Source organism: Hylobates moloch, unplaced genomic scaffold (genome assembly GCF_009828535.3).
Source record: "Hylobates moloch isolate HMO894 unplaced genomic scaffold, HMol_V3 SCAFFOLD_13, whole genome shotgun sequence".
Classification (NCBI taxonomy): domain Eukaryota; kingdom Metazoa; phylum Chordata; class Mammalia; order Primates; family Hylobatidae; genus Hylobates; species Hylobates moloch.
Window position 1 is genome coordinate 50,154,369 of NW_026652288.1, and position 12,802 is coordinate 50,167,170.

Genomic DNA, 12,802 nt, shown 5'->3' on the forward strand with positions numbered 1-12,802 from the left:
GGAAGTGAGGAGCGCCTCTGCCAGGCCGCTGTGCAACCTTCCAAGTGTGAAGTGACAGCCTTCGTTGTAGAATGAATGAAGACACTGGCATTGATTATATAACACCTTGGCAGCTATCTCAAGTCCTTGATGGTGGAGGTATTGGAATTATAGAAGAAAGCAAACACAGAAATTTGACTAAAGGTGATTTTGTGAATTCTTTCTATTGGCCCTGGCAAACCAAGGTTATTCTGGATGGAAATAGCCTTGAAAAGGTGATATATATATGAACGTATCTGATTTTTTTCCCCGTATAATTCTTACTTTGTGCATTTGATATTCAGTTGTGTTTGTAATCACAGAAAAATAAAAGCATATATATAAAAAAAATAAAAAAGGAAAAGGGCACTCACTGTATCTGAATTAGCAGGGTTAATCATGGCTGGGGGGTTGCTGATGAGGCTTAGAAGTTGGGCACTGCGCCACTGCTCAGCCCCCTGGTTCCTTCGGACAAAGAGGAAATGCAAAGAGAGGAGGGCTCCACTCACAGCCTGTGGGGAAAAGCAAATGAAACCTTAGCGGCAATCATGAGGACAATATACTTCTGCCTGAGGAATTCTCCACTGTCAGGGAACCTGCCTTTGTGTGAGGCCCAAACTCTTCTGTCAGCTTCTTCAGAGGGTGGTCATACTCCAAGACCATCTGACCCAGACGGGCAAAACTGGGGTCACTAGAAGAAAGCAGAGGAGGGGGGTTACAGCCCTCCCTTACCCATGACTTGAACTCTTATGTTTGCATACAGGATAAAGATATGTGCATAGGCTGGCACTCCCCACCACCTCCAAAGATATATATACTACACTGTAAATTACATATAAAGATACCCCACTCCAGGCTCAGGTTACTAAGCTATGGCTAAATAGAACCATTTCATTTTGGGCAGGTCCTTGAAATTTTTTTCCTTATAAGCACCAAAAATAGGGTTGGACACATGATAGGTACTCTATAAATCTGTTAATTAGTTCAAAATCAAGTAATATGCCTAGATCCAAATCGTTATACAACCCAAAAGGATATATAAATATTCAAAGCTAATGGGTAAGGCATGTGTCTAGGTATCCACGTAGGCACATGGGAATACACATCATCATAGAACGATGTGCCACAACCCACTCTGATCCCTCCAGTCTTCATTTTTTCAGCCCTTAAATACTTACATTTGCACTAATGGAGGGGGACAGAACTGCAGACAATTCAAAATCCATTTATATTTGGCTTCAAATGTATTATCATGCATTAGTTACCTCTAATGGATTTATCTTACTAATATTATTCCTACCAACACTAAAAAGAATTTTCTTTGCCTTTTGTAATAACCTGAAAATCAGAGTAGAAGTCAGCCCAGGATTAAAAATTGTTCAGAGATGATGCAAATTGAATAATCCACTAGCAGATATTCAAGAGTTAGCCACAGTTGTCTCTCATTATAGCAGGGGGATTGGTTCCAAGACTCCCACGTATGCCAATATCCCGTGCATACTGAAGTCCCGCAGTCAGTCCTGCGGAACCCACACCATTTAAAAAGCTAGTCCTCTGTATAGGTGGATTTCACATCCCATGAACACTACATTTTCAATCCATGTTTGGTTGAAAAAAATCCATGTATAAAGTAGACCCGCGTAGTTCAAACCCGTGTTGTTTCAGAGTCAACTGAATATGTAAAAGTGTACCTTATTTTGCCTGGGTCAATGTAGATTATAGGTTCTCATATAAGAAATCATGGCATCAATTTCCTTTGCATGAGGGACTCTCTACATCATAGCACCACGTATGAGACTCTTCACATAATACTCTCGCCTTAACTCACCCATGCCCATGCAGCATCTCATGGGCACAATTGTACATGCCAATCAGTATCCGTCGATCTTCAATCCGTGACAGAAGTAAAATGACGGAGGTGTAAGTCACAATCAAGTCCAGGTAACTCCGAGTGAAATCAAAGTTGAGATTCTACAAGAAAAATACATAGGAACCCAAGGACAGCATGGCCAATTAACCTGGATCTCCTTCTTTCCCCAACCACTCTGGGCAGTGCTCAATAGATTCCGAGTGAATCTATTTAGAAGTAGGAACTGACAGGATTGAAAAGACGAATAAGAAAATTGGAACAAAAGTCAGGGGCTAAAAGTGAGCTCAAGATACAAGGAGGCCAGGAAATAAGGTAGCTTTTAGGAGATGGAAAAGGTGAAGAAGATTTTTATGTAATTTTTTAATTAATTAAATCACATTGCCAATCTGCTTAACATGTAAATATATTTTCACTTCAGCACTTTTTACAAAACAATTATAGTAGTCCTGAGAAGGAATAAATGAAATAGCCATCCTTCCAGTCCCTTCCCACCCCATCCTGTGACTAGACCTAGACCTGCCAACCTAGACCTCCCAACCTAGACCTGGCCTTTTCTTTGACTCTACGATAGAAGAGAATTGCAAAGGATCTTACGATATCAAAATGGCACTGGCAGGCATCAATGGTGTTGAGAAGTTCATATACATGATCCTGGGGGTGGAAGTGAAGACAAGAATTAATAAAAAAACAAAGAGAAGGTGACGTACTACCAGAACTTGAGGGAAAGGGACCTCTCCCTTAGAGGTCTTAGCAAGCCACCAAGTAACAGAGAAAAGTCACTGTCAAAAAGAGGGAGGAAATTCCTCCTCAGTAAGCCACCAGTGGGCCCCTATCAGCTACACTGCCAAATGCCTACATTTCCACAGGCACAAGTCTCTATTATATCACACACACTTTTCCTGAGCTTATCATCCCTGTGCGCAATCTTCCAAATTAAAAAAGGTTGTAAAATGTAGATTATCTAATAGGTAGCTTCAAAAATGCCAAAAATCAAACCATTTGTATTGACAAACCACAAAGTAAGTCTGTTCCTGGATTCTATCTCCTTTTCTCAGGAGTTAATCATTAACAAATCGGAATACTATCCAATTTTCCATGAGTTTCTATTTACTGACAGTTCACTGTGTGTGAGGTACTTACCAAGTAATTTGCATATACTTCATTTAACTCTCATTCTAGTGTGATAGGGATTCTTTTCCTTTTCACACATAGTTTTACCTAAATTAATATGCACTTTTATTGCAGACATTTCTTTCCCCCAACATCAGCACCCACCCTCCATCCTGAAGAACGCCCAGGTAAACCACTTTAACACCTGATATTATTTTATTTTTCTTACAATATTTTCTTATTTTTCTCCCTATTTATATAATACTATTAGATTATAAAAGGAAAAGGGAGAGAGAGAAACAGGTTTTTTGGTCACTATTTGTGTTATAAAATTGAGATAATATTATTCCCTGCTTGTAATTTTGCTTTGCTCATTCACTCCTACTTGCCAAAAGTCCTCAGAGTCATCTCCTAGAGCATGAATGCATTCTTTTTCATAGCTGCATAATAGCCCATGGTATACCACAATTCATTCAGCCTTTCTTCCACTGATTCATTTTGTTCCTAGTTCCTAGCCTTATCCACTGAATATTGGTACTTTCATTTCTAAAAAAGTAAAATTGATAAAGAAAATATATATATATATACATTTTTTAATATGTTGCCAAAAGATTTGAACAGGAACTTAATACCATAAAAAAAATATGATGCCAAGCATGGTGGTTCACACCTGTAATCCCAGCATTTTGGAAGGCTGAGGTGGGAGGATCACTTGAGGCCAGGAGTTCAAGAGAGCCTGGCCAACATGACAAAACCCTGTCTCTACTAAAAATAAAAATAAAAAAAAAAATTAGCTGAGTGTGGCGGTACATGCCTGTAATCACAGCCACTCAAGAGGCTGAGGCACGAGAATTGTTTGAGCCTGGGAGGCAGAGGTTGCAGTAAGCTGAGAGGCGGAGGTTGCAGTGGGCTGAGATCATGCCACTGCACTCCAGCCTGGGTGACAGAGCAAGACTCTGTCTAAAAAAAAAAAAAAAAGTATATACATATATATATATATATATATATATATATAATAAGCACATGAAAAGATGCTCAATGATATTAGCCATCAGGGAAATGCAAATTTAAACCACAATAAGATACCATGACAAACCCACTGGAATAACTAAAATGTAAGTCTAATAATAGCAAGTGCTGATGAGAATATAGAGAAACTGAAGCTCTCATATATTACTGGTGGGAGGATAAAATGGAACAACTCTGAAAAAAGGTTTGGCGGTTTCTTATAAAATTAAATATACTCTTACCGTACGATTCAGCAATTCAACTTCTAGATTTAACCAAGTGAAATGAAAAATATGTCCCCACAAAGATTTGTACTTGAAAGTTTGTAGCAACTTACGCATAATGGCCTAAAACTAGAAACAACTCAAATGTCTATCAACAGGTAAATGGATAAATAAATTGTACCCATACAATGGAATAGTTCTCAGCAAAAAGGGGGACTGAGGCCGGGCGCCGTGGCTCCCGCCTGTAATCCCAGCACTTTGGGAGGGCAGATCACCTGAGGTCGGGAGTTCAAGACCAGCCTGACCAACATGGAGAAACCCCGTCTCTACTAAAAATACAAAATTAGCCAGGTGTGGTGGCGCATTCCTGTAATCCCAGCTACTCAGGAGGCTGAGGCAGGAGAATTGCTTGAACCCCAGGGGCGGAGGTTGCAGTGAGCCAAGATCGCACCATTGCACTCCAGCCTGGGCAACAAGAGTGAAACTCCATCTAAAAAAAAAAAAAAAAAGGGAGGACGGGGGCACTGAATCACTGATACATGCAACAACGTAGATCAATCTCAGAAACATGATGCTGAGTGAGAGGAGCCAGACACAAAAGAATACATGCTGTATAGATTCCATTTATTTGAACTGCTAGAAAAGAAAAATCTGTTCTAGAAAGTAGATCAGTGGTTGCCTGGGGCCAGGAGTGAAGGGTAGGGATTGGCTGAAGGAAAAAAAAAAAAAAGGCACAAGGAACCCTTGGGGTGATGGAAATATTCAATACTTTGTAGTGGTGGTTACACAGGCATATACACTTGTCAAAATTTATTAAAATGTGTAGGAAAAGTGCTTCTTACTTATCTTCCAAAAAAAGGCTGTGTCTAAATTAACAGATAAGGAAACCAAGGCCAAGAGCAGTTAAGAAACTTGCCTAACACACCGACAGGGTAGCTGTCCCCCAAAATGTGCCCTGTGCAGGCAGTGCCCCGTCTCTACACTTGTTTCCCCAGTGTGGCAGGGAGTCAGATGACATCATAAATACTTGCTGAATTAATGCAGAAAAAAAAAAAAAAAGAAACTTGCCTAAGATCATAGAGCTAGTAAGGAATGGTACTAGAACTTGAACCCAGAGCTTTTGATTTTCCCTGTATGCTACATGACCTCTGTCTAGGTCTATACTTCCTCATTTGCTAGGAATGCCTTTCTACAACTCCAGCCTACATCCAAATTCCAGTGGAATATAGCTGAAATTCACTTTCAGCCACTCACGCAACCAATGCCACTACGCAGGTCTTATTCTCTACAGACAAGAATCAGAAGGGAATGGAAATAACATGTGTTGGTCTATTGCCTTACTATATGCTAAACACCAAGCTAGATGTTGTTCATGCATTATCTCATTTAATTCTCACAGACGCCTCACATAGTAAATCTAATTTCTCCATTTTATAGATAAGGAAACTGGAATTTAAAGAGTTTCTTATCTAAAGTCATACAGTTTGTAAGTGGTAAAGCTCAGATTTGAAACCAAGTCTGTCTAATTCAGGGCCTACTTAACAATACATCATACTTCAATGTTCCTATTTCCCCTCCTTTCCTAAGCAAGCCATACCAAACACCTTGGGCTCAGAACTTTATTTACCACTGCAGCAACCAGAAAGTGTTCTAAAATCTCCTTTGCCCTTCAACTTTTCTCAGTAAGAGACTTTTTTTATGTGCTTCCAGCATTCTTCCCCCACCAGCGCCTACCCTCTTGCTAACCACTACTCTCAATTCCACAATGAGTACTCTCCGACCTGACCCTCGTTCATACATTACAGTCCTTCTTGTCCTCACTTCTCTCTTCACTATGTGATCTACTGAATATCCTGGATTTGCTTCCTAGGGTAGGCAAAGAACACATTATTCTTGTATCATCTGAAAAAATACTATAACACCACCGCAAGCTTGGGTTGCTCAGAGGGCTAAAATTTGCATTATTTCTTGAATACATAAATAATGCGTTTATTGTAGAAAAAACTAGAAAATACCAACAAGTTTAATTTTAACTAGTTTTTTTAAACTGTAATCCCACCGATCAGAAATTCCAATCTTCTTTATATGTATATTTACCTATGTAAATATACATTTTAGGGACATCTTACATCTTACATCTGTCTTAAACTGTCTTACTGCAATGTGCTTTTACATTAAACAACATACGATGAACATTTTCTATACCAATTAATATAAAAAATATATTACTGGCTGGGTGCAGTGTCTCATGCCTGTAATCCCAGCACTTTGGGAGGCTGAGGCAGGTGGATCATTTGAGGTCAGGAGTTCAAGGCCAGCTTGGCCAACATGGTGAGACCCCCATCTCTACTAAAAATACAAAAATTAACCAGGAGTGGTGGCATGTGCCTGTAATCCCAGCTACTCAGGAGGCTGAGGCAGGAGACTAGCTTCAACCCGAAGGCGGAGGCGGCCGTGAGCCAAGATCACGCCACTGTACTCCAGCCTGGGCAACGCAGTGAGACTCCGCCTCAAAAAAAAAAGAAAAAAGAAAAGAAAAAATATATATGTATAAATATATATATGTATACTTTAACAGCTACAGAATATTCATTTGTGGGCACATACTCTGAACTTTTAACCAAACCTTTATTTATTGGATATATCAATTATCACATTATAACTATCATAAATAATGCAATGGAGTATATTCTTATACATATGTCTTTGCATTTGTTTCCTTTTTTTATTTCCCCATGAAAAAATTCTGTTTCCCTATGACAAATTTCTAAAGGTAAAATTACTACATTAATTTTTAAAATTTTAATAATACCTTATCAATTTTTCTTTCAAAAACATCATATTAAATAATTTTTATTTTTTGTTTATAAAAATAATACATGCTCATTGTTTAAAATTCAAATAAAATATCATCCATGTAGTATTGCTCCCAAAAACTATGAACAATAAGACAAATTCAGATTGAAGGATATTCTCAAAAATAACTAGCCTGGACTCTTCAAAAAGGTCAGTGTCATACAAGACAAAGGCTGGAAATCATTCTAGATTAAAGACGAAGGAGACATAACTAAATCCAATGTATTATCCTTGAGACAACTGGAGAAATGTGAATATGGGCTGTATATTAGTTTGGGTGGGTTTTTTTTTTTTTTTTTTTGGAGACAAAGTCTCACTGTGTCACCCAGGCTGGAGTACAGTGGCCATTGGCACAATCATGGCTAACTACAGCCTTGACTTCCCAGGTTCAAGTGATCCTCCTGCCTCAGCCTCCTAAGCAGCTGGGACTACAGGCACTCACTACCACGCCCAGCTAATTTTTTTTTTCTTTTTTTTTTGGTGTAGATTAGGTTTCATGATGTTGCCCAGGCTGGTCTCAAACTCCTGGGCTCAAGCGATTCATCCCTCTCAGCCTCCCAAAGTGTTGGGATTACAGGCGTGAGCCACAGCACCCAGCCATAATGTTATATTTCCTGAGTATGATAATTATATTAGGGTTGGGCAAGAAAATATTCTTGCTCTTAGCAAATGTATGCTTAAGTATTTGGGAAAGGAAATGTCATGATGTATGAGGCTAACTCAAATAGTTCATTAAAAAATAGAGAAGGATAAGAAAATGTGGCAAAATACTAACAATTAGGAGATCCAGGAGAAGAGTATAACAATACTCATTGTACTATACTAGAAATTTTACAGTAGGTTTGTAATAAAATATTGTGGAAAAATACTTGAAATTTTTAAAGCTCAAATAATGCAGAGATATATAGCTTATACAGGTTGAGCTTCCCTAACCCAAAAATCCAAAATGCTCTAAAATCTGAAACCTGTTGAGCACCAACATGACACTCAAAGGAAACGCTCATTGAAACATTTCAAATTTCAGACTTTCAGATTAGGGATGCTCAACTGCCTAATGCAAATATTCTGAAATCTGAAAACATATGAAATTCAAAACACTTCTGGTCTCAAGAATTTTCCATAAGGAATACTCAACCTGTATAGAGAACTCCTAAGTCTCAACACACACACAAAATCCAATTCAAAAATGGTCAAAGAATGAAACAGACATTTCTTCAAAGAAGATATATAAATGGCCAATAAGCCCACGAAAAATGCTCATTATCACTAATCATTAGCAAAAATGCAAATAAAAACTTAGATGAGATAATACCTCACACCCATTAGGATGGCTGTTCTCAAAAAAGTGAAATAACAGTTGTTGGCGAGGATGTGGAGGAATTACAGCCCTTATGCACTGTTGGTGAGAATGTAAAACAGTACAGCCACTGTGGAAAACAGTATAGCAGTTCCTCAAAAAGTTAAAAATAGGCCGGCACAGTCCAGCCTTTGGGAGGCCGAGGTGGGTGGATAGCTTGAGCCCAGGAGTTTGAGACCACCCTGGCCAACATGGGGATACCCCATCTCTACAAAAAGTACAAAAAATTAGCCAGGTGTGGTGGCATGTGCCTTTAGCCCTAGCTACTCAAGAGGCTGAGGTGGGAGGATCACCTGAGCCCAGGAGGTCGAGGCAGCAGTGAGCTGTGATTGCACCACTACACTCCAGCCTGGGCAACAGAGTGAGACCCTATCTCAAAAAATAATAATAATAGAATTATCATATGATCCAGCATTTCCACTTCCATGTTTATAATCAAAAGAATTGAAAGTAGGGTTTTGAAGATATATTTGTACACCCACGTTCATAGCAGCATCATTTACAATAACTAAAACTTGGAAGCAACCTAAATGTCCATCAGCATACAATCAGATAAGCAAAATATAGTGTAATCATACAATGGAATATTATTTAGCTTAAAAAGGAAATTCTACAATATGCTACAACAGGGATGAACCTTAAGGACACTAGGCTGATGAAATAAGCCAGTCACAAAAAGACAAATGCTTTATGATTCTACTTACATAAGGTACTTAGAATAGTCAAAATCACAGAAACAAAGTAGAATTGAGATGGCAAGGGGCCGAGGAGAAAGGGAAATGGGGAATTATTGCATAAAGGGCAGAGAGTTTCAGGTTTACAAGATGAAAAGATGGTTGCATTATTAATATACTTAGTACCACTGAACTGTATACTTAAAAATGGTTAAGATGGTAAATTTTATGTTACGTGTATTTTACCACAATTTTTAAAATAGAAAAAATATGCATAGCGTAGTAAATTGAAGCCAGTCATAATCAGTCCCCAAAGGTAGTTATTTTTAACAGTTTAATGTAAAGTATTCTAGATCTTTCCTAGGTATTTACTAAATACATATACATATATACTCTTTTAAAACAGAAATGTGATGTATCATATACTATTTTGAAATTTGCTTTCATTTAACAATACAACTTAGATATCTTTCCATATTAGTACATCTCTCTCATTTTTTCAAGAACTTGTTTTAAGCAAATACATGAACATCTAAAGAAAGAATAGCCTCTGAAAGAGCTTGCCTATGTTGGAAAGGGCTCAAGAGAGCTCACCCGAAATTCCATGACATCCACAAATGACTGGTAGTAGTTGGTGAGGAATCTAATTATCTCGGCTTTTTCACGATGTACTGGTCCTAAATGTTGCTGAGGGAAACACAGAACAAAACAATATAAAAAGTGCAAAATAAGACAATTGATCCAAATAACTCAAGAAGAACAGTGGTTATACCCAAAACATTCTTAAAGAGGGTTGAGGCTGGGCGCAGTGGCTCACGCCTGTAATCCCAGCACTTTGGGAGGCCAAGGCAGGTGGATCACCTGAGGTCAGGGGTTCAAGACCACCCTGGCCAACATGGTGAAACCCCGTCTCTATTAAAAATACAAAAATTAGCTGGGTGTGGTGGCAGGCGCCTGTAATCCCAGCTACTCGAGAGGCTGAGTCAGAAGAATCACTTGAACCTGGGAAGCAGAGGTTGCAGTGAGCCAAGATTGTGCTACTGCACTCCAGCCTGGGTGACAGAGCGAGACTCCATCTCAAAAAATAAAATAAAATAAAAAGAAAGAGGGTTGAAATATACTGACAAAGGAAGTTAGAAACGCTTCAGTGCTCTGAAGGTCTTTAAACAAAGGAGATTGCCTATCTAGGTAGAATGGCTGCATGTGATCCTGACTAGAGGACCCTTTCAGATGAACAGATATACTATTTATATCAAAGTCAAAAGAAACAGAATACAAAGATGCTACAAAGATGGGTGAAAAATCTAGGGTTAACATTTAATAAGGGAAAAGTAGAGATATCCCATTAGATGCATAAATCTAAGACAAACAGCAAGGAAACAATGAGTGGGAAACAGAAACAATAAAATGCATGTACCCTGCTGAGTTGATAGAGCTGTCTGGTACAAAAACAATGTTTTCCCATGAATCTTGCAATGGAAAAGGGGTGATGATTCACTCCAGCTTACGCTGGAAGAATCCCATCTTATCTCAAAATGCTCAAGACTTAAAGCTCTACAACAACCTGAAGCCCTGTGGTTGAGCCTTGGAAAACTATTAATAAAAAAGACTACTCCATCCCCTGCCAAGTTTGAAGACAGGCATCAAAAGAGGAGAATTTCAGCCTTTCAAGCAGAGAATTATTCAGAGAAAGGAGAGAAGGACCAAGTTCTCACCGTGCTGTTTCGGACATCTATGATGGGAAATTTCTTGTTGATATACTTGAGAGATGGTTCCATGGACTTTTCCAGTAAGAAAGGTGGCTTAGATTTGGGGTCTGAACAAGTCTGCAGAGAGAAACCATATATATTTCAACCCTTTCTCCTCCTCTTCAGAAGCATACCTCTTCTTGCAACATTCATTCTCATAATCTGTCTTAGGAAAAGGCAACCTGGGAATTAATTTAAAAAGCATGAGAGGCCGGGTGCAGCGGCTCACACCTGTAATCCCAGCACTTCGGGAGGCTGAGGCAGGCGGATCACAACGTCAGGAGTTCGAGACCAGCCTGGCCAACGTGGTGAAACCCCGTCTCTACTAAAAATACAAAAATTAGCTGGGCATGGTGGTGCACACCTGTAGTCCCAGGTACTTGAGAGGCTGAGGCAGGAGAATCGCTTGAACCCAGGAGGCGGAGGTTGCAGTGAGCCTGGGCGACAGAGCAAGACTCCAAAAATAAATAAATAAATAAATAAATAAATATAAATAAAAATAAAAAGCATGAGAGTAGGTCAAGAAAAAATTCCAAGACATTAAGCCAAGTATCTAAGAGCAAATTAACAACCTAGGCATTTTGTCTTGATGGGTAGAGTTTAATGCCTGCTTGGCCCCAGCACAAAGAGGAAGCTGTTTCCCCACCCCTCAACTGAAGCCGGAAGGAACAAGAAAAGCAGCTGCTCAGGAGTTAGACTTTGTACAAGATTCAGTGTCACAGTTTTGTTCACTATGTGAGTATCTCATCCCAAAGGGCATTTACAGGATTCATGGTGACAGAGAAACCATGTTCCTGGTGATTTGTTTTATTACAAAAGACACAAAAGCTCCCTCCGCAAAGTCCCCTATTTTCTATGCCAGGAACTCCCCATAAACACCCCTGTCTTTATCTCTCTACTTCCTACGGTTTGCCCAGCCCCTAGCCCACCTCTTGTCACCAGCTTCTTTCAATTCCTCAGTTCCTATTCTAAACACACACACACACACACACACACACACACACACACAACCACCACAGCATGAACTACCCCAGGAGCAGCTCAGAAGACACCTACCCTTTTTAATCTAAATAGCTAATTATCTAATTTTTTTTCCTTTTAGGGAAGCACTTCCACAGAGAAGTTTTTGCCAGAGACCCAGCTTCAGATCTCTTCAGAGTGTAGAGGATCAACAATAAATAATAAAACCCAGAAGGTTGGACCCCAGACCTTTATCCAAGTCGCTCGGAATACAACTGCTGTTTCCCCATCCCCACCCTCACCCCCATCCCCAGAGGAAAGCAGATGCCGTCATTTGGGCAAGAATCGTATCTAGAAAGGGGAAGCCTTGAAAAGAAGCCTCCACTTCTGCCTTCCTGAACTGGCTGGCCTATATAATCTGAGTGATTATGTAGATTATAGTCAGTGGAAAAGCAGTGGAAAAAAGATGGGAGTCTAACTGCTGCACCTGCCGCCTCAGGGTTCCCTGTCCTATAATTGTTGGAAGAATCAGTACTAGTCCCATTGTTCATGCTTACCTTCTTGATGTTATACATACGGATGAGAACCCCCTGACCGCGATCGTTCAGGATAGTGAGCTTCTCTGCTAATTTATGCTGGTAAGCAGATGTCAAAGACATGATGGCCACTGAGAGAGGAGCACCAGACAGCAATGTCTGACCTCCCCAGACACTTTCAGCTTAGATGGTGACACCCTCTGGCGGAGGGACCCAGCCTGGTTGGTACGCTGGTCTTCCGTTGCCTCTGCAATTGGCTCACGGGTGAAATCAGTCATTATGGCTCACAGGCCCTCAGAGCCTTCTTGTGCTTCCTCTTACACACTCAGCAGGGGAGACTTCCTCTTTCTGGCTGTGCAGCACTTTTGGTAAGGCTATGAAGTGGGTGGAGCTGAGGAGAAGGACAGACTTTCAAGGCTCTTCACAGACTGCACCAACCTT

The 12,802-nt window shown here is 39.9% G+C and overlaps 1 protein-coding gene across 1 annotated transcript in view; it reads right to left on the reverse strand.

Moving 5' to 3' along the window:
* Positions 1–12,531, reverse strand: part of NCKAP1L (NCK associated protein 1 like) — a 51,705-nt gene extending 39,174 nt beyond the window's left edge. Inside the window, exons 1-7 of the mRNA XM_032173492.2 lie at positions 12,383–12,531; positions 10,833–10,943; positions 9,712–9,804; positions 2,483–2,539; positions 1,847–1,989; positions 619–709; positions 393–530 (exon numbers count right to left, since the gene is read on the reverse strand). Coding sequence (XP_032029383.1) covers positions 393–530; positions 619–709; positions 1,847–1,989; positions 2,483–2,539; positions 9,712–9,804; positions 10,833–10,943; positions 12,383–12,484 — 735 coding nt within the window. The 5' untranslated portion in view covers positions 12,485–12,531. The remainder of the gene's footprint in view (positions 1–392; positions 531–618; positions 710–1,846; positions 1,990–2,482; positions 2,540–9,711; positions 9,805–10,832; positions 10,944–12,382) is intronic.
* Between the last annotated feature and the right edge of the window lie 271 nt (positions 12,532–12,802).